At 39.7% G+C, this 21226-nt stretch overlaps 1 protein-coding gene across 3 annotated transcripts in view; it reads left to right on the top strand.

Annotated features, from left to right (window-relative positions):
* The window catches only part of PLA2R1 (phospholipase A2 receptor 1), a 129081-nt gene that overhangs the window by 101517 nt on the left and 6338 nt on the right, over positions 1-21226 (top strand). For 2 of the 3 annotated variants that reach the window (XM_066345252.1, XM_066345250.1), the window contains 9 exons: positions 1525-1664; positions 7107-7224; positions 7800-7930; positions 8288-8435; positions 12274-12512; positions 14420-14588; positions 17156-17296; positions 17789-17905; positions 20075-20251. In XM_066345252.1, the coding sequence (XP_066201349.1) occupies positions 1525-1664; positions 7107-7224; positions 7800-7930; positions 8288-8435; positions 12274-12512; positions 14420-14588; positions 17156-17296; positions 17789-17905; positions 20075-20251 (1380 nt within the window). The remainder of the gene's footprint in view (positions 1-1524; positions 1665-7106; positions 7225-7799; positions 7931-8287; positions 8436-12273; positions 12513-14419; positions 14589-17155; positions 17297-17788; positions 17906-20074; positions 20252-21226) is intronic. The other variant, XM_066345251.1, reaches the window with a different exon arrangement.

Below are 21226 nucleotides of genomic sequence, written 5' to 3'. Positions count from 1 at the left end.
CTGATAATTTTCGGAAGTCTTGAAATGTCCTTTTCATTGCATTAGCTCAGTGAGAACGTTGTTTGGTTATTTTGCTTTTTAATTGAATGCATTCAATTTCATCCATCTTAAGGCTTAAGAATGACCATTCCTACAGTTTATTCCATGAATTCATGTTTTTAAAATAATTTTTACCCTGATAAATTCTTCCTCATAAATTAAAACAACATTAAAAATGGGTCCATTGAAACTAGTCAAAATATGTCTGCCAAATGCATTCTCTATGAAATTTTAATATGAACCGATTTTTAAACCTCTTCCTAGTATCCAGTTTAAAATTGGCCAGATTTTTAACTTCTGAGAAATTTAATTCCAGTTGCTCATTTAAGAAAAAATTTTGTTAAGTTCAGTATCTTTTTGTTTTTTAATACCTGGCATTGATGCTTGCCTTAGAACACCAACTGTTTGCAAATGGGATTTAGAAGTATATGTATGTTGAAGACTGTTATTTTACTCATCAGTACACCATTATTTGAGTTTATTATCCACTCCTAAATCCACCCAACTCTTTATATCCAGTAAAAAGGTTCCTGACTCTAACGGATTCATCACAAACCTATGTCCCACGTCAGGGGCAGGGTGAACATGGAAAGCAATCCTTGATGCAAGAGCATCCACAAGGAAAGTTAGGAAAAGAAAACCCATGTGGCTAATCTGCTCGCTTTTGCCAGCAGGTGTCACAACAGTCTACAGGAAGGCTGTGTTGTGATTCTGGAGGAATAGCAGCTGATCTGCATTAAAAATAGCTCTCCAGCCCTTCCTTCCAAATGCCAGCATCTTTCTGGCTCATAGCTCTCATACTGGAACACCAAATCTGCCCTTGCAATTTACATGCATCCTTGTCCTGTTCTGGAATTATAACTTGAATTCTAATGAAATGCATTCTATAATCTTCTCTAAAAATATAGCTCTTTTAAATTCGAAAGTATTTTCTAAGAGTCTAAGGACTTTGGGATATATTTTCCTGAAGGCATGTCTGTATCTATGCCTGTCTTAAGGGTCAGTGTTAAGAATTGCTCCTTTCTTAGAAGCTCATTAGTTAATTTTTCTAAATTATTATATTTCTGAACAAAATATAAAATATCATCTACTGTTTTAGAATCTTTTTTCTCTTTACATTGAAGTTGAATATTTTTAAACAAAAATATTACTCTACAAAATATGCTTTTCCTAACCAAGTCAAATACTCTTAGATCTTTAATTAGTTTTGTGATTTCGTTGTACAATAGTATTTGTTTAATTTATTTTTTTGCATTTGCAAAATTTCATTATTGAATTAGAATTTCTTCATTATTGAATTTTATATCTTTCCCAGTTAGCTTTTGTCACTAGAGAACTCTGTGATTTATAGTTAAATTTAGTTCAGTTTCTAGATTTAAAAAACAAATCATGATAAACCGTGGCAGCCATAAAAATAGCGATCAACAAAGCCCACAGAGAGTCATCCTCGTTTCCCCATCGCTTCTAACCCACTTTCCCCTCCAGGACTCTGGGCCAGTGAAGAGTGCTCAGTTTCTATGCCTAGCATCTGTAAGAGAAAAAAGTTTTGGGTCATAGAGAAAGAGGATGATACACCAAAACAGCATGGAACGTGTCCCAGAGGATGGCTGTATTTTAATTATAAGGTAAACTTGTTTTCAAAAGTTGCCCTTGTTTCTCTTTTGTAGATGTTAATTCTAGAAAGTTATCTAAAAGTGGGTGTGGCTTTGAAAAAGCATGACTTGGCCAGTGGACCTGGAATTTGTTTTGTCACAACTTTCAAGAGATTTGAGTTTTCTATTTAGGGATAATCTTCTTGTTATAAGAAGTGTTTGTGGGAAACAGCCTGCAACCACCTTTCATTTGTAATTCAGTCATTTGTAATTCAGTCATTTATTGCGCTGTACGTGTGTGTGTGTGTGTGTGTGTGTGTGTGTGTGTGTGTGTGACCCAACAGGCTCATCAGCTTGAGCACACGGTGGCTGGCTTGAGTGTGGGGTCATAGACATGACCCCATGGTTGCTGGCTTGAAGCCCAAGGTCACTGGCTTGAGCCCAACGTTGCTGGCTTGAACAAGAGGTCACTGATGTGGCTGAGCTCCCACCCTTGGACTTCAAGACAGTGACCTTTGTGCTCAAGCCAGCGACTATGGGGTCATGTCTATGATCCCACGCTCAGGCTGGCAACCTCGGGGTTTCAAACCTGGGTCCTCAGCATCCCAGGTCTATGCTCTATCCACTGCGCCACTGCCTGATCAGGCTAAATATTACATTTTTGATACAAAGAGTGACCAACCACAAAACATGAATACAACCATTCTAGTAACTAACTTATAATTCCTCCCATATACAAAAAGTAAATAAATGGCAACTCAAATCCTTGTCATTAGAGAAATAATTCTTAGAAACTCACAATGGTTGACTTTGGTTCAGCCCTTGGCTGTTACCAGTCCCCCAAATGTTTTTATCCACACAGCTCAGCTCTGGTCCATTCTCGCCTGTGCAAGCAGAGGAGTGTGTACACAATGTGCACGGTAGCGGTGACGGCGGAGCAGGCCCAGGGCAAAGAGCAAGCAAACGCTTCCTAGAAAGCAGCATGAGCAAAGCACAGGTGCATACGTGAGAGAAGGGCTTTCTGCAGCTAGCTGGGGAGCAGAAATAAAACACCCTCAAGTAGTTCAGAATGTATTTTTTTAAATCTTTATTGATGACTAACAGCTAGATTAGGGATTCACAGCCCTGATCAGATATTTAGAATCTCCAAATGAGCTTTTGCAAAATACCGAGGTGCAGGTGACATCCTAAAAGTCTGACTTAATGGATTTGCATGGGATCCAGGCATCAGTATTTTTTAAAATCTCCCTTTCTTATTCGAATGTGGAGCCAGTATTTGTCCAGCAATGCAAAAGAAGTGATATCTGGTGTTCACTTAATTCCAAGTATTTGATTACGCCAGGAAACCATCACAGCGGGAAACACATGGGTTCACATGAAGGTGACCTTTTAGAGAAAGAGAGTTCCAGAGTCCGGGGACCCCACCCACAGTGCCTCCCCTGTATATTAATAGCTAAAATCCCACCACTAGTCTTACCCATTTGCCTTAACTCTGTCCTTCATTTTGTTTAAAAGAAATATTTCTGAGATTGACTCATCTGTCATATATATTTGGAATAAACAAGTTTATAAGATTATTAGAAGAGTGGATTGATAGCTGAGAGGAATGGAGAGCTCAGTAAGGATAATTCCCCGATTAATAATAATAAAAACCTACAGAAGGAAAATCGGGAGATGGCAATGACAGACATTACTCACTTCACAGTTCTGAGTGAGTTTCAATATACTATGTCCCATTAAACTTTGTTTCTTGTTTGTCATCTTCCTCGAACTAGTTTTTATGGTTATTTCTAAAGAAAAAATAAAAACTTAGTTGACTAATTGTCCACCTTTTAGAGTTTTATAACTGATATACCAGAAGCTAAGCATCTTTTCTAATGATTATAAATTATTTGCTCTGCATTTAATGATATGAAAGAGGCTTGACCAAGCATTACCCTGGATTAAGTGAGTCATCTTAAATATTTATATTTATCATAGCAGAGCTGTAGGAGGAAGAAATTCTGAGTGTGTGTGTGTGTGTGTGTGTGTATTAGATTAACTTTTGTGCTTCTACTTACACGTTCCTATTCAAGGACCTGAATTGAGTGCTAATGGCTGTTTTGCATCATCTAGTTTGGGATTAGCCAGTATTTTATTTCATGTATAACATAGTCTAAAAAAGTGCTCTCTTCTCTTTTCAAAAAATTTATTCAAATTAGCATCATTTTTTTTTTCATTCATTCACTTATCTGATTACGTTAGATAGTGATAAAGTCAATGGTAAAGAAAAATAAACACAATCTCTCCCTTTTTTTGAGCTTATAGATTTGAGGGGGAACAAACAACAGTGAACCAATCAGGAAAATACTACAGAATTTAAAGTTGTGGCACATATGATGAAGAAATGTTACAGTCTTGTAAACTGTATAATAGGAGGTCCTGACTGAGGTGAGCAGAAGGGCAGGGAGCATTAAAGTAAAAGGCGTAGCATATGCTAAGGTCCTGTGGTGAGAGGGAATGTGACATAGTTAAGAAACTAAAGGAAGCATAGAGATCTAGAAATATGAGAGGTGAGAGAAAAGAAGTAGGCAAAGGTTATACCCTCTTAGAGTTTCTGGTTTTTATCCTAAGAGCAATGGGAAACCCTTGAAGGATTTTAACTAAAAAGGAATATGATCAGGACTGTATTTTGAGAAGAATCATTCAAGCTGCAGTGCTAGTATAGATGGGAAGCTGGCAAGGGTAAGAATGGTAAGAGCAGTTAGGGAGCTATTGCAGTCGTCCTGGCAGGAGATGATTAGGAGCTTGGGCTCAGATGATGGTAACAGAGAATGTGGGGCAATGGAAATGGGGGACCCTGAAAAATGGAATTTCCAAATGGTAGGACTGAAGGGGTTGCTGATGAAGTGGAAGAGTGAGGCCGACTCCCAGGTTTCAGGCTTGTATAATATAAATGCAGCACTGACTGTGCCGCTCAATGTCAGTAAGAACACTGAGAACCAACCAAGTTTGGGGGAGAGAGCATGAATTCTATTTTCAAATTTTAAGTTGGAAATGACATTGAAACAAAAGAGGAACATTATGCCTTGGCCTGTTAGCTAAGTCTGTTAGAACATCATCCTGAAATGCTAAGGTTGCAAGTTTGATCCCTGGTCAGGGCACATAAGGGAAGCAACCAATGAATGAATGCTTCTCTCTCTCTCTCTCTCTCTCTCTCTCTCTCTCTCTCTCTCTCTTCCTTTCTCCCCCCCCCTCTCAAATCATCAATTTAAAAAAGAAGAAGAAAGGGTTTTATATTCAAAACTTGTTTGGAATACAGAAAGATATCCTTGATTCACACTCATAATCAGAGATGCATTAAAATTGATCACAGCTTGCACATTAGTAAGTAAGTAAACAATTTAAAATTAAGGATGCTGTACTTCATCTTGCTATTTTGCTTTAATTATTGACACCATTTTAAAGTGTGACAGTAAACATGTTATATTTTTAGAAACAATAAAGTCCTGGTAATGGGAGGCTACCCTGCCACAGTCAAGCTAGTAAATCTTGACTGAGGCAAATGTGGGGGGAGGAATGAAGAAGAAGAGAGCGTGAGAGAGAGAGAGAAAGAGAGAGAGAGTTTTCTGGAGAGATTTACTGAGCTGACTGTGCCAATGTGGTTCATTGGTATTTATGAATGGTTCATTAATGTGGCTATCTGAGCACAAGGTAAATTCACATTAAATGATAAGACTTTCTAATAATTAGTGTGTGCCACTCTTTGGAATCTGTAATTAGAGGAAAGAGGAAAAATGAAAGAAATAGATAAAAGGACAGTTGTTGTAAAATTAAAATCTTTTGCAGCCAATTCTGTTTCTTTATGAAGCAAACAAAGTAAAGGGAACAAAAATTGAAAACATATTTCCTCTCTTAGTTGGTAAGTCAGCTCCAGGCTAGATCAGGGTTTCTGGTTTTTATACTAAGAATAGAGGAAAATCACTAACGGGTTTAAACTGAACAGTGACATGGTCAGAACTGAACTCTGAAAAGCATTACCTAGGCACTATTGACATTTGGGGCTGGAAAATTCTTTGTTCTGGAGACTGACCTGTGCATTATAGAATGTTCAGCAGCATCTTTTACTAGATGCCAACAGCAATCCCCCCACCTGGAGCTGTGACACTAAAAAGGTCTCCAGACATTATCAAAATATACCCTGAGAAACAAAATGGCCCCATTTGAGAGCCACTGGACTAAATCTAGAATATTTGAAAATGTCATTTGACAACTATTTCAGAGCCTATTGGGTTTTATTTCATTCCATAAATATTTATGGGTGACCTTTGCTGTCATGTTCAAAAGAACCAACACTTACTCTCTATGCTTTGAAGGAGATTATGATAGGAGGAAAGGATTGAGGGACAGACAAATTTAGTAATTAAGAAAGTATGGGGAAGGATGTCATTCCAGAGGAAGATGGAGAGGGAAGCTCTCTCAAAAGTAAGCTTCCACGCTAGCCTAGAGAACTATCTTGTAGCTGGGATTTCTTCAATGGCAGGATCTTGAGATCTGACCTAGTAATGACCAGGGCTGTCTATGTTCACTGATGAGAGAATATTCCTTTGGAGTATTCTTTGCCTAAAGTCTCTCCTGACTTCTCTAGAACTTAGCCCGATCTGTTATAGCCTTTCTTTCTCTTTCTCTCCCTCTCTCCCCTGACTTTATCTGGTCCTACAAATATGTTTAAATCTTACTGAGCTTTGGGAATAAGGAGCTTTTCTTCAACTCTGCTTGTCCTGCCTAGTAGTTATGGTTCCATTCTTGTTCCATAATGAGTAACCCCTACTATGCCACAGACATGATTCCCTCGTGAGTAACAATCAACTCTCACTGCCAAACCCCACAGTGTTCTTCTGTGTGTCGTTCGGCAATGTTGGCCACCTTCCCCTTCGGTCTTCTTTCTAGGTTTCCGTGGCCTGCCCTAGCTTCTCCTCCCACGGGGCTCATGTTTTCTTTTCTGGCCCTTCCTCGTGGACTTGCTGACCAGATGGCTGATTCTAAGTTCTTAGTGAATTTAAATACTTGATTCGGTTTTGACTTCCTAGTATTTCTCTCTCACTTCAATTGAGGAAGTGTTTTTGCAATTGAAACTGAACTAGCCTGCTATTAACCACCTTTAGAGTAAATCTTCCATTAGAAATTTTGTTCCTTTTTCAAAGGAATACTATTTTGCATTGAGCACAAGATTGTTCTGATAACCCACATGACAAAACACATCCGTGTTTCTGTTCCTGCCTAAAGCAAATGCGAGGTAGGTATTTACCTACCCTCAGAGCTGGTCCCTTTGTTTTACTTTCACACCTTTGGAGCAGCTCAGAGGAAAAAATGAGTCATTTTTGAGGAAGGAACCGATAAAGAATTTCCAAGACTGATCCCCAGTGTCGCTGGAAATTTTTAATTCATTATAAAAACACAAAAATGAATGGGGATTTTATTTTATATTTCTCATAGTGCCTTTTGGTGAAAATCCCCAAAGATCCAAGTGGTTGGAGAAACTGGACATCTGCTCAAGATTTCTGTGTTAAAGAAGGGGGAACACTGGTCACCATTGAAAATGAGGTGGAGCAAGGTATTCAATGTTCAATCGGGCAAATATACCTTTAAGGTTTATATCATGACAACTGTAAAAGTTATTACACCACTTTGCTTATAAACTGTTGATTTTGGCAGGCCTTTGTTTCACCGGTAGTGGGGGGAGGAATAAGGTATATTTATGATCAGTATTTCAAAATAGCTAAAATAATCTGAGGTAAAGTTGATCATAATTGCCTGGCATGGTTTTTTTAGAGCGCTTTAGGTTCATCTATGCACTTTTATTAGATATTTAGGCAATTATACACTTTAGTTTAAACAGCAGATAAATCCTCTTTTGTTAAGAAAAGCAATGAATGAACACTAGAAATTGTTTTGTTAATGATATGATGAAATCCCAGGCTTAGACAGCTAATTTCTGTTCATTTAAACTAAAACAAAAGTGAAGAAGACTGCATTACCTTAATAGGGACAAAGTAATTTTGACAATTGATTGGTAATTAAGTTTTGCTGTCATTTAAATAAAATAGTAGCTATAAACAGAATTGGCTGATTACCCAAATGGTTTATATAGTACTGTCTTGGATTTTATAATGTATTCTTATTTTTCAGCTTTCATTACTGTAAATCTTTTTGGCCAGACCACTAATGTGTGGATAGGGTTACAAAATTATAATTATGAAAAATGGATAAATGAAAAGCCTGTGGAATATTCTAACTGGTCTCCATTTGATATAATAAATGTAAGTTTTAAGGTTTCTTTTTTTAGAAACTGGCAAGAGATTCTATTCAAGACTTGTTTGCTAGAGTTTTTTATACTTCCTCTATTTTATATGTATAAATTTTTATTGGTCAGTTATTAATATATTAATTTTTAATATGATTTTATATCATTTTCATGTGTCCCATAAATGTAATTACTTTACTCATTACTAGAATTATTTATGTTTTAGGTTGTGAAGTGATTTGTGAACAGGTTTATTAACTGCAAACAAAAGAATAGTGGTGTTTGAATTTTTAAAATGACATCCTTAATAAAAATGTCAATGTTATCATAATGTTATATATTACCTTTTTAAAAAAAATGTATTCTTTTAAAGATTTCAAGTCATAACACCACCGCAGTTCAAAACCACATTCCTCTCTGTGCCTTGCTGTCGAGTAATCCTAATTTTCATTTCACTGGAAAATGGTATTTTGAAGACTGCGGAAAAGAAAGTTATGGGTTTGTTTGTGAGAAAATGCAGGGTAAGGAATATTTGCATTTTGATTCCTTTCATTTCTGTGCCCACCTCTTCTATTCCGTATTTGTTTTACATGCTGTATAACTGACAGTTTCACAGCTAACCATTCCGGGCACTAGTGATTAGAGCTTCCTTCCATAGAGTCATTCAATTTCCACTACCCCAGGAGTATGCCCTCTAGCGGGGTTCTAAAAACCACAGAGGCCATGGAATGATGGACAACTTTATACATCCATCTGGTCATATTAAAAGGTTTTATTGCTGTGTTCTGGGATGATGTGTCTGTTCAGGCAATAAAAAAGACTCTACAAAATGCTGGGAAAGAGTCAAGGAAATAAACCAACTCAATACTTACTCCTTTCTTGGAACCCTAAACAGGGTCTCTGTGGCTAAAAGCAGCATGCAGCATGTTTCTAGGTCTGATGATGAGAACTCCCCATGACTTCTGGTGTGAAATCCCAAAGCCATACTATTACAAGTAGCCAGTGGGGTCAATGAACAGTGTGAATGCACTGTAAGTGACCTTGAGTAATAAAAATAAAAACAGCAACAACAATAGTTCGTATCTCATGCTTTTACTGAGTGCTAGGCTTCCCTGTACCATGCCACCCTAAAAGACCACGGTTTGTGTCAGGAGTTGTGTGGAACTAGGCAGCCTGGTATATATGCTTACCTGTAACATGAATTATATATAGCTCTTACTGTTGCACACATGTGAACCCTCTAATGATACTAAGTTCAATCCATCCTCAGAAAAGCAGTTCCAGGGAAGCCGTTCCCTAGTTCACAGGTATTACTTAATCATCGCAGTGGTTGGAAACTGAACAAAATACCAGATCAGTTACAGCAAGATCATTAGAAGAGCAAAGTCTTGTGGGGAGAGAAACAGTATCACTATGCCAGGTCCTCGTATGCTTACAGTGAACCTGGTGCTGTGCCTCGGCTTTATGAGCATTGTGCCATAAAATTCTCACCACAAATCTAGGAAGCAGCTCAAGTTCTCCCCATTTTGCAAATGAGGGACTTGGATTAGAAACAGTAAGTAACAAACTCAAGGTCTCTCGGTTAAATACAATGATTTATTTTACAATGTTAATCTCCTCTTAAAGTGTACCCCGACCACTTTCTCTCTGATACTCTTGGGACTAACAATGTCTATGTTCCTGTGGAGGTGTGTGGAGTAGTGGTGGTGGAGGCCACGGGCACTGGCATCCCGCCCCTGCTGGGCTCCTACCCACCTCTGCAAATGAGCTGTCTGTCAGGTTTCTTATCTTCTCTGAACCTTGACTTCTGCATCTGTAAGGTGGAATGATGACTCTCTCACAGACTGTATATACAGTGCTTAGCAAATTCCCAGTATATGTTCAATAAATGATCACTCTCCTTTTATTATTTCCAAACCGTATTATTCAACAACACAGACTCCTGTAGTCTACAGTGATTACTCAAATTCTGCTCATCCTCTTGCTGTGCCATGCAAATGTGTTTATATTGGGCTTATAGCCTCAAGTCTCTAATCTGTGTGAATGAATAACATGCCTGAGTAAAAGGAGAGACAAGGGCAAAGGCAACTCCTCCAGTTTGGACCTTGGTTTCCAAGGGATCTTTCCTTTTCACAGCAGTCAGTGGCAGAATCATGTTGCTCAAAGTCATGTCCATTTTAAAATGATGAAATAAACTACATAAGGAGAAATTCATATATGTGAAAATATAGATGCATAACTTTTAGGGGAAAACAGTTACACTGGTATTTGGGTCACACATACAAAGAATTTTAGGTCCTTTAATTTTACTAATTGTTAACATTTTAAAATAGCTACTTTGGTATTATATCAGTTTTATATAAATAAGCTTATACTTTATACATAGGCTGGCAAACAGACTTCTAGCAAAAGACAAACAGATGATAAAAGTGTGGTCCATCACAATTTACTTGGTAAATAGTTTCATTTTACTTTGGTTTTACAACATATACTTAGGTAACATTTTCAAGTAAAACTAACATCCCAACTTCGTTGTTTTTATTTGGGAGGGTGTGACAGAGGAGGAAAGAGTAGCAAGGAGCAACATTTATTAAGTGCCTAATATACCTCAGGTAAGTGCCCTTTGTAGATATCTCATTGAATTCTACTCACATAGCTCTAAGGAAGGCCTTACTAATCTTATAGACCATAAACATGAGGTTTTGAGACACAAGCTGATTTCCCAAGGTTTCTTAACCATTTAGGGTCAGGACTAGGGTTGAAGCACAGGTCTCTTGACCTATCCGCACCTTACCATGCTCCTTTTCAAGCCCAAGTATAATAAAACAAGTACTATACAGAAAGAAATCCCAGCCACTTTGGATTAGACACTTATGAAACCTTTACTTTGTTAATTGTATTTTAAGTTTTCAAAGTTTAGCCTATCCAAGTATGTAATATACTACAGAACAAAAAGGCAAGTACACATATTTTTTTCTTTCTTTCCAAATCAGAGGAGAAGAGAGTGAGACAGTCTCCCATATGCACCCCAACTCAGATCCCCGATCTGGGGCCGTGCTCACAACTGAGCTATTTTTAGTGTGTGAGGCAGAGGCTCTATGAACCATCCTCAACACCTGGGGCTGATTCACTCAAACCAGTCAAGCCGTGCTGCTGGAGGGGAAGAGAGAGAGAGAGAGAGAGAGAATATTGACATGCATACATCAATGTTCTCATAGTGTTAAGTTCTGCCAGAGCAGCATGTGTTAGACCGAGTACAGCTCAGGATGAAACCGGCCCAAGCAGATCACGTGAATTCCACCAGAGTGGTTGATTTGGCAAAGGACTCTCAAAAAGAGAAACCTTCTAGAAATATTTAATATATATTTATATTTTTAAAAGAAACTCATTCATTAAATTTCCTAAGTGTTTTTTTGTTTGTTTTTTAGCAAGACAGACAGACAAGAAGGGAGAGAGATAAGAAACATCAACCTGTAATTTCAGCACTCTTAGTTTTTCATTGATTACTTTTTTTTTTTTTTTTTTTTTTTGTATTTTTCTGAAGCTGGAAACGGGGAGAGACAGCCAGACAGACTCCCACACGCCCCCTACCGGGATCCACCCGGCACGCCCACCATGGGCGCCGCTCTGCCCAGCAGGGGGCGATGCTCTGCCCCTCCAGGGCGTCGCTCTGTCGCGACCAGAGCCACTCTAGCGCCTGGGGCAGAGGCCAAGGAGCCATCCCCAGCGTCTGGGCCATCTTTGCTCCAATAGAGCCTTGGCTGCGGGAGGGGAAGAGAGAGACAGAGAGGAAGGAGAGGGGGAGGGGTGGAGAAGCAGATGGGCGCTTCTCCTGTGTGCCCTGGCTGGGAATCGAACCCGGGACTTCTGCACGCCAGGCCGACGCTCTACCACTGAGCCAACCGGCCAGGGCCTCATTGATTGCTTTTTATGCACGCCTTGACCAGGGGGCTCCAGCCAAGCTAGTGACCCCTTGCTTAAGTCAGCGACCATGTGGTTATGTCTATGATCCCATGCTCAAGCCAGTGACCCTGCTCTCAGTGAGCCTGTGCTCAAGCCTAATGAGCCCGTGCTCAACCCCATGACCTCAGGGTTTTGAACCTGGGTCCTCAGTATCCCAAGTAGATGCTCTATCCACTACACTACCATCTGGTCAGGCAAATTTCCTAAGTGTTTTAATTCTTTAGCATCACCTAAACTTTCAGGTAGTGTCCTCACTTTGAAGTAGTCAATTCTGGGAAGAAAAACACTGATGTTAACAACAGCATGGATCATGGTGACTGGTTTCTGTGCTAAGCTTTGCCTCCCCCTTTCTCATCCAGATGCTACAAATTATTTTTGTTGTTGTTCTTGTTCTAGATACTTCTGGACATGGTGTAAATCCATCTGATATGTATCCAATCCCCAATACCTTAGAATTTGGAAACAGAACTTACAAAATAATTAGTGCAAATATGACTTGGTACACAGCAATAAAAACCTGCCTGATGCACGGAGCAGAACTGGTCAGCATTTCAGATCAGTATCGCCAGTCCTTCCTCACTGTGGTCCTCCACCGGCTGGGACATGCCCACTGGATTGGACTGTTCAGTGCAGATGTAGGTGTCCTGAAAACCCCTTGGACAATCCTTGCCTAACTGAGTTTCACATCTACTTCCTCAGTAGTATAGTCACTGAAATTAGCACAGAAAATAATTTCCCAGAAATAGTAGTAACTGTAGCATTTAAGTAATTGGTTTATATGATAACTACTGACCAACCTTATGAGCGGCCTATGACCATAAAATAAAAATGAATACCATGTTAGAGTAAATATCCACTTGCCTAGTTTCTGGAAATTAATACCCTTTAAAGGTTCTATGAAAATTCTTGAGAAATTTCAAGGTACTTCCTCATGTGTGCATCAGAACACATCTTAAACTCAAACACACACATTTGGGTAATTTGTTGCACTTAAGAAATTCCCAAGAGAAAGGAGTCGCTTCCTACCTGGAAATTTGGTTATTAATTAATTCAGTGTTCCTTGACATTTAACATATAGGTTACTTTTCTTTTCTAGGGATGTAGTTTGAAAATTAAGATTTTTTTTAGTTTTCTTTTTTTAAATAAAAATATTAAACACTCAAATTAGTAAAAAGTAAATCTATTCTCTTTTGACTCTAGTGCTACTCCTCATTGTCAATCACTGTAAACACTTTCTTGTGTGCTGTTTAGAAAAGTCATGTATAGGCACATATACATAAATGTAATGGTTGAATTTGTATACTGTTTTTTAAATACAAATGAAAACTTACATATATGCTGTTTTTAAACTTGCTCTTTTATTTAATACACCTTATACAGTTTTCAATATCAGCACATAAAAATCTAACACATGTAAGGATATACCACAATTCATTAAACAATTCTCCTAAGAATGGACATTTGGGTTCTTCCCAGTTTTCACAATTACAAACAATGCATAACAAATATCCTTGTGCAAGTAGGATGAGTTCCCAGAAGTGCAGTTGCTAAGTACACTTTATAACAAGTAGCACCAGATTGCCTCCAAAAGTTTGCACCAATTCATATGCCAACAACAGTGTGTGATAACATCTAGTTTTTTCACATCCTCACCAACACTGGGTACGTCAAAATTTTAATCCTTGCCAGTGGGATAAGTGAAAGGATGGCCTTTTTTTTTTTTTTCTTTTTTTTTTTTTTACAGAGACAGAGAGAGAATCAGAGAGAGGGATAGACAGGAACGGAGAGATAAGAAGCATCAATCATTAGTTTTTTGTTGCACATTGCAACACCTTAATTGTTCATTGATTGTTTTCTCATACATGCCTTGACCGTGGGCCTTCAGCAGACTGAGTAACCTCTTGCTCGAGCCAGCGACCTTGGGCTCAAGCTGGTGAGCTTTTGCTCAAACCAGATGAGCCCTCGCTCAAGCTGGCGACCTCAGGGTCTCGAACCTGGGTCCTCTGCATCCTAGTTCGATGCTCTAACCACTGCGCAACCGCCCGGTCAGGCGAAAGGATGGCCTTTTATGGTTGCTTATTGTGTTTTTGTATTACAGAATGGTTTCACTTATGTAGTCAATTTTTTCTTTATGGCCTCTGGATTTTCTATCAGACTTGGATTTTCCCCACACCAAGAGTGTAAAATATTTAGCCAAGTTTTCTTTCACACTTGTATGTGTTCAATTTTATGTTTAAATCTTTAATCAATCCAAAATTTATTTGGGTGTAAAGAACAAGGTATTGATCCAACTTTACTCTGATTGCTTGCTGAGAAATTATGGTGGCAGGAAGTCAAGGATTCCCAAAAACTAAAAAAGATCATTCTTGTGGCAGATATTCCTTTTTGTCAAGCTGTGTTCACAAGCTGCCCTAGACCCCCCTGAAATAAAAATCTAAGATGTGGAAATACAAATCTGTGTGAAGTGGAGGATGCTCAAACAGCATTGGGTGATGTCCCCAGCAGTCCTGGCAAAGAAATGATGTCTCATTTCCCTCCACAGAATGGTCTCAATTTTGATTGGTCAGATGGCACCAAATCCTCCTTCACTTTTTGGAAAGATGATGAGTCATCTTCGCTGGGCGACTGTGTTTTTGCCGACACCAATGGGCGCTGGAGTAGCGCAGCCTGCGAGTCTTTTCTGCAAGGAGCCATTTGTCACCTACCTACCAGTAGGTTCAATTCTTTCCAACTCAAAATATCTGTATGCACCTATTGTATGCAAAGCACTGTGCTAAGTAGGAACTGTGAGGAAGAATAGGAAGGAGTATCTGCCCTCAAGAAGTCTCTGGTCTGATAGGTGATGTACAGATAAATAACTATATATTAAGCAATGCAGGGCTACCAAGCATCATGAGAGGCAGCAAGTGTTGTGTTAGCAAGCAAAAGAACACATCATACCCACTTGGAGAAATGTAGAAAGACTTCGTAAAGGACTTGACTGTGGAGACTGTCCTTGAAGAATGGGTGGGGGATGTAAAGAGGCTATGATGGGACATGGAGTGGCATTCTGAGCAGAAGAGGTGGGGCAGGACATGGGAGGAAGAAGGGACTGGGCACATACGAGGCAAAGCTGGTGTTGAGATTTTCCTGCATTGCAGGTTGTGGTTAAGGAAGAGATAGGAAATCAGGCTTAGAAATGTGAGTTAGGAGCATGGATGACCTTGAATGCCAGACTGGGGATTTATGTTTAAGTCAAGGATGAGTAGGAGTCTGGAGTCATAATAATAACAATGCTAATAGTATTTGTATTTATATCACATATATATTTAAATGTTAAAATGATATCTCGTTATACTTAAAGTTCACCTGGTTAGGCCAGGTGAACTCTATTTTAAAGATGAAATAAATTCAGAGCATTAAATAGCTTTTTTTTATCAATAGAGAGAAAAAGAGAGAGGTGACAGACAGGGACAAACAGACAGGAAGGGAGAGAGATGAGAAGTCTCAACTCATGGTTTTCGCACCTTAGTTGTTCATTGATTGCTTTTTTTTTTTTTTTTTTTTCCATTTTTCTGAAGCTGGAAACAGGGAGAGACAGTCAGACAGACTCCCGCATGCGCCCGACCGGGATCCACCCAGCACGCCCACCAGGGGCGACGCTCTGCCCACCAGGGGGCGATGCTCTGCCCATCCTGGGCGTCGTCATATTGCGACCAGAGCCACTCTAGCGCCTGAGGCGGAGGCCAAGGAGCCATCCCCAGCGCCCGGGCCATCTTTGCTCCAATGGAGCCTTGGCTGCGGGAGGGGAAGAGAGAGACAGAGAGGAAAGCGCGGCGGAGGGGTGGAGAAGCAAATGGGCGCTTCTCCTATGTGCCCTGGCCGGGAATCGAACCCGGGTCCTCCGCACGCTAGGCCGACGCTCTACCGCTGAGCCAACCGGCCAGGGCCGATTGCTTTCTTATATGTGTCTTGACAGAGGTGCTCCAGCTGAGCCTGTGACCCCTTGCTCAAGCCAGCAACCTTGAGCTCAAGCCAGTGACATTTGGGTTCAACCCAGTGACCATGGGGTCATATCTATGATCCCATGCTCAAGCCAGATGAGCCCACGCAACTTTGGGGTTTTAAACCTCAGCCCTCGGCATCCCAGGTCATCGCTCTGTCCACTGCACCACCACCTGGTCAGGTTATATAGCTTCTTGATAGATGACCACCAACAGCCCCAGGAGAAGTCAAGTCTCCTCGCTTTCTGATGTGATGTTCATCCCATCACACCAGATCCCCATTCCTTTTATTGCTGCAGCACACGTAGAGTTCCTTAAGACTAGTTGGTCTCTTTTTGAATCTCTCACTTAATAAAACTGCATTTATTTCTTACATTCTGGACAGTGTAAGTCAAAGAGCATGCACATTATGTAACTTCAGATAAAAAATAATTCAGGATAAAAATGTAAATGCTAGCCATATATATATATTAGAAAAGCACATTCTGCATCTAAAATACTCTAAAAGTTAGCCTTCCCTTTCAACAACACTTTGTTTATTGAATGCTTAAGAAGCATGAGGCACTAGCTCACTTAAGCTTTTTAAGTAATAAGAAAGATGTTGTTAGCTCTTTTCTGAAGATAAACCAAAGTATAGAGAGGTTAGGTATGCCTGTAGCCACCTAGGAGCTCAGCGTGGACGTGTCTGATTCTCATGCTTGCTCTTTGAAGCCAAGTCCACCCCAAACTTCCCTGTGTTATGCTATGCAATGTTATGTTATGCCATGCTATGCAATGCTATGCTATGCAATGCTATGCTATGCAATGCTATGCTATGCCGTGTCATATCATGTTATATCATGTCATGTTATATGATATGTTACTGAATGCATTTTTTTCACTAATAGGTTGATTAGCTTATAAGGATTTGCTAAATCTGTGATATTCAACACTGCATGTGACACACTGTGCACATACATGTGGAATTGCCTTTTGCCAGCTTCATTTAGCATTTCTATGACTCCTGTCCTTCAATACAATAAACGTGAAAGTCAGCTACCCTCCCCCAGGCAGCACCCAAACTAAGCCGAGGAAGCAATGCGTTCATATACCCTGTTATGTAGAGGCAAAGATGATGTCTGCAAGAAATGCTGTAAACCGGTCCTAGTTTTGTAATCATTTCTATTAAACCCTTTCTTCAGACTTTTACCTTGAAAATATCATTACATATATTTAACTTGGTTCCATAGAATGCAATGCAATGTTTATCTCAACTCAGTCACCACACTGAAATTATAACTGATTTTTGTTTATAGAAACAAGACCATTTGGACACCCAGAGTTGTGCTCAGAAACATCTATTCCCTGGATAAAATTCAAAAGTAATTGCTACAGTTTTTCTACAGTCCTAGACAGCATGAGTTTTGAGGCTGCTCATGAATTTTGCAAAAAGGAAGGTAATTCTTTTGTGATGGTGTAATGCTCCTTCTTGATATTTTAGTAAGCAATGTAATTTTTTGTCTGATTATTAAGTGATTTTAGCAGCAACAAAAAAAAGAAAAAAGAAATACTATTGAATTTGCTTATTTGAGGAATGGCTAATATATGGAACTCAGTGTCTAGTATAAAATGTTAAAACCTAAGATGATGTCTCAGACACTGTACTCTCCCCCCCAAAAATGTTCCTTTTGAATGCATTTGAATTACAAATTTTAATGTTCCCTAAAATTAATATTCTATGCTTTCTTTTACTTCTGAAGTACATGCTTATATCTCTTCATACATGTGATTTTGCTTTAACATTTTTAATAAAAAATCACTTATATACAATAGAAAATTTCATTTTTCAAAGCCTGAGCTTTACAAATTACAGTACAGGAGACATTTTTAAAATTGTATTTACCTGTAAACACAAATACTTGTTCATTTGCTGATTGTCTCTTTTATAGGATCTAATCTTTTGACAATCAAGGATGAGGCTGAAAATTCATTTCTCCTAGAAGAGCTTTTTGTTTTTGGTTCTTCTGTCCAGACAGTTTGGCTGAATGCTCAGTTTGATGGTGACAGTAAGTAATTTGTATAGAAAAGAGGAAAGGACATAAATAAATACAAAGTGGTCAAGGTTGATGAAAATGGCCTCTACAAACCAGAAAACATTCTCTGGATACATTTGTAGTGAAAAAAAAAAATAACACAAATCTCAAAGCCATTTCTTCCAAAGAAAATTTTGCTAACCCTGTTCTCTAGACCAGGAGTCCCCAAACTAGGGCCCGCAGGCCACATGCAGCCCCCTAAGGCCATTTATCCGGCCCCCGCCGCACTTCCGGAAGGGGCACCTCTTTCATTGGTGGTCAGTGAGAGGAGCATAGTTCCCATTGAAATACTGGTCGGTTTGTTGATTTAAATTTATTTGTTATTTATTTTAAAAATTGTATTTATTCCTGTTTTGTTTTTTTACTTTAAAATAAGATATGTGCAGTGTGCATAGGGATTTGTTCATAGTTTTGTTTTGTTTTTTATAGTCTGGCCCTCCAACAGTGAACTGGCCCCCTGTGTAAAAAGTTTGGAGACCTCTGCTCTATACTCTCTTTTCCTGTGGAATAATCCCAGAATACCCAAAATGGAAACAAACAAGTTGATCTACATGAAGATGCTTGACTGGCACTTTATGTTTGCAGACTTAGTCACAGACACTGAAATCATCTTCACATGAAAACACCTTAGGTTTCTAAATGTTAAAACAGCATAGTAGGCCCTGGCCGGTTGGTTCAGTGGATAAAGTATCAATCAGCTCAGCATGAGGATGTCCTGGGTTTGATCCCCAATCAGGACACACATGACAAGCGACCATCTGCTTCTATTCCCTTCCCTCTCTCCCTTCTCTCTCTCTTCCCCTCCTGCAGCCAGTAGCTTGATTGGTTTGAGCGTTGGCCCTAGACACGGAGGATAGCTCAGTTGATTCAAGCATCAGCCCTAGATGGGGGTTGCCAGGTGGATCCTGGTTGGGGAGCATGAGGGAGTCTGTCTCACTATCTCCCCTCCTCTCACTTTAAAAAAAAAAAACAGCACAACAGAGTTATGGAAATGTTTCAGTGATGAATTATGCTACTAGAATTATCTACTACTCAAATGAAAGCATTATGTTCTTTCCATTACTTACATGATGGTTTTTGAAAGTACTTGTGAAGAAAATTATTTGAATTGGTACAGACAGCTTGTTACAGGGGTGTATTAAAGCAGAGGGTGGGTCTGCCCTGGCAAGGAGCAGTATTTCAGTCACTGACATTGTTTAGAATTTCTAGCACATGGTGATAATAAAAAGCTGACTGAAGGCCCTGGCCGGTTGGCTCAGTGGTAGAGCGTCGGCCTGGCGTGCAGAGGTCCCGGGTTCGATTCCCGGCCAGGGCACACAGGAGAGGCGCCCATCTGCTTCTCCACCCCTCCCCCTCTCCTTCCTCTCTGTCTCTCTCTTCCCCTCCCGCAGCCAAGGCTCCATTGGAGCAAAGATAGCTCCGGGCGCTGGGGATGGCTCCTTGGCCTCTGGCCCAGGCGCTAGAGTGGCTCTGGTCACAGCAGAGCGACGCCCTGGAGGGGCAGAGCATCGCCCTCTGGTGGGCGTGCCAGGTTGATCCTGGTCGGGCGCATGCGGGAGTCTGTCTGTCTCTCCCCGTTTCTAGCTTCGGAAAAAATACAAAAAAAAAAAAAAAAAAGCTGACTGACTTTGAGTTAGTTTTATTGTTGGTTTTAAGTCCTTTTCAGACAAAGTTCCCCCTTATTGCTGACACATGGACTCGCCACGGGCCCTGTCCTGTGGTACACCGCTGGCTTGCTACTTAAAGAAACTCCCTGTAAAATTCTTTTAGAAAGTGAGCCATTTTGTAATGATAGAGGTGTTAGGACTTCAAGGGATTTTTCTCTAGGTTGATTAGTTTATTAAATGATTTCTTTAAATTGTTTATAATGAAAAGAAATATTTCAAAATTCAGACTTCCATGAAGAAACATGACATCCTAAGTAAACTAAGTTAGAACTAAATTAAATTAGAGTTGTTCACAGGGCAACTTTACGAACACCTACCTTCTGATGTTGAGTTCATAACTGTCCTTACTGAGTTCAAAGCATCAGATAAGGAGAGAGTCTCATTAAATTTAGAAGCTGTTTTTTATGGTTCATTCTAGTCTTAGTATGTTTGATAACCATGCATATAATTTATAAGTTGGCATTTTTTTCCACAGATAAAACCATAAAGTGGTTTGATGGAACTCCCACAGACCAGTCAAACTGGGGCCTTCGGAAGCCAGAGATGGACCACATCAAACCCCACCTGTGTCTGGCCCTGACGATCCCCGAAGGACTGTGGCAGCCATCCCCATGTCAAGAGAAAAAAGGATTTATATGTAAAAGGGAGGCAGGTAGGTGAAGTCATTTTGGTCCCAGCTTGACTAATGCTGACTGACCTCTTTAGCATTTAAAGCTTTGAAAATCCCAGTACTCAAGGAGAATTCAGATTGAGTCTGATCTTATCACCTGATTCTATATCAGACACATCCTAGAACCTGTCAGCCCCTTCTTTTTCTGAGATGAGAAACAAATCATTATCAATTAACTCAAAGCCTAGGACTGTCTTGTGTCACCCTGGCTGTTAACCCAACGGGTTAAAAAGCAGTTTACCTCAAGCAGCTACAGCTAGAAGTGTAACCAAGAGTCCTCATTCTGACAACTGCTGCTCAGATTATAAAGTTCATCTTTGGGCCCAAGAAATATAATCTAGGCTTTAGGAGTCCTTGTGGATAAGTAGAAGTAATTCTCTATCATAAGATATAATATGTTATAAAAGTAATATTTTAACTTTATCTTGAGCTATGTACTTAATGTATAGTGATAAAAAAAAATTAGAAATCTAAGCCAGAAAATTCTAGTCTGGTGCAAACCATAGCAGAGATTTCTAAACTAGGGCACTTTAAAAAATTTTTCTTTTTAAAATTTTATTTATTGACTTTAGAAAGAGAGATCAGATGGGGGTTGGGTGGAATGGGAAGCATCACCTTGCTTCTGGTATGTGCCTTGACTGGGCAAGCAGAGTCTTGAACCAGGACCTCAGCATTCCAGGTCAACGCTTTATCCTCTGTGCCACCACAGGTCAGGCCTAAGCTAGGGCATTAATGAGGCTCATTAACAGTGGGAAGGTGTTTGTAGTGTTTATAAATAATCACAGCAGTGTCTAGGTGCCAGTATTATAAAGACCAAGGGAGTGTTGTGGCCTGGCAGCTGGCGATGTCAGAGATGTGGCTTTGGAATCCCCAAAGAGGAGACTAGAGGAGGGAAGGCATATAGGACAAGTGACTAAAGGCAGCAATTGAGAATGAGCTTAGACTGGAATGAAGGGC

This window comes from Saccopteryx leptura, chromosome 7, assembly GCF_036850995.1.
Source record: "Saccopteryx leptura isolate mSacLep1 chromosome 7, mSacLep1_pri_phased_curated, whole genome shotgun sequence".
NCBI lineage: Eukaryota > Metazoa > Chordata > Mammalia > Chiroptera > Emballonuridae > Saccopteryx > Saccopteryx leptura.
This window is presented reverse-complemented; position numbering and strand designations above follow the sequence as displayed.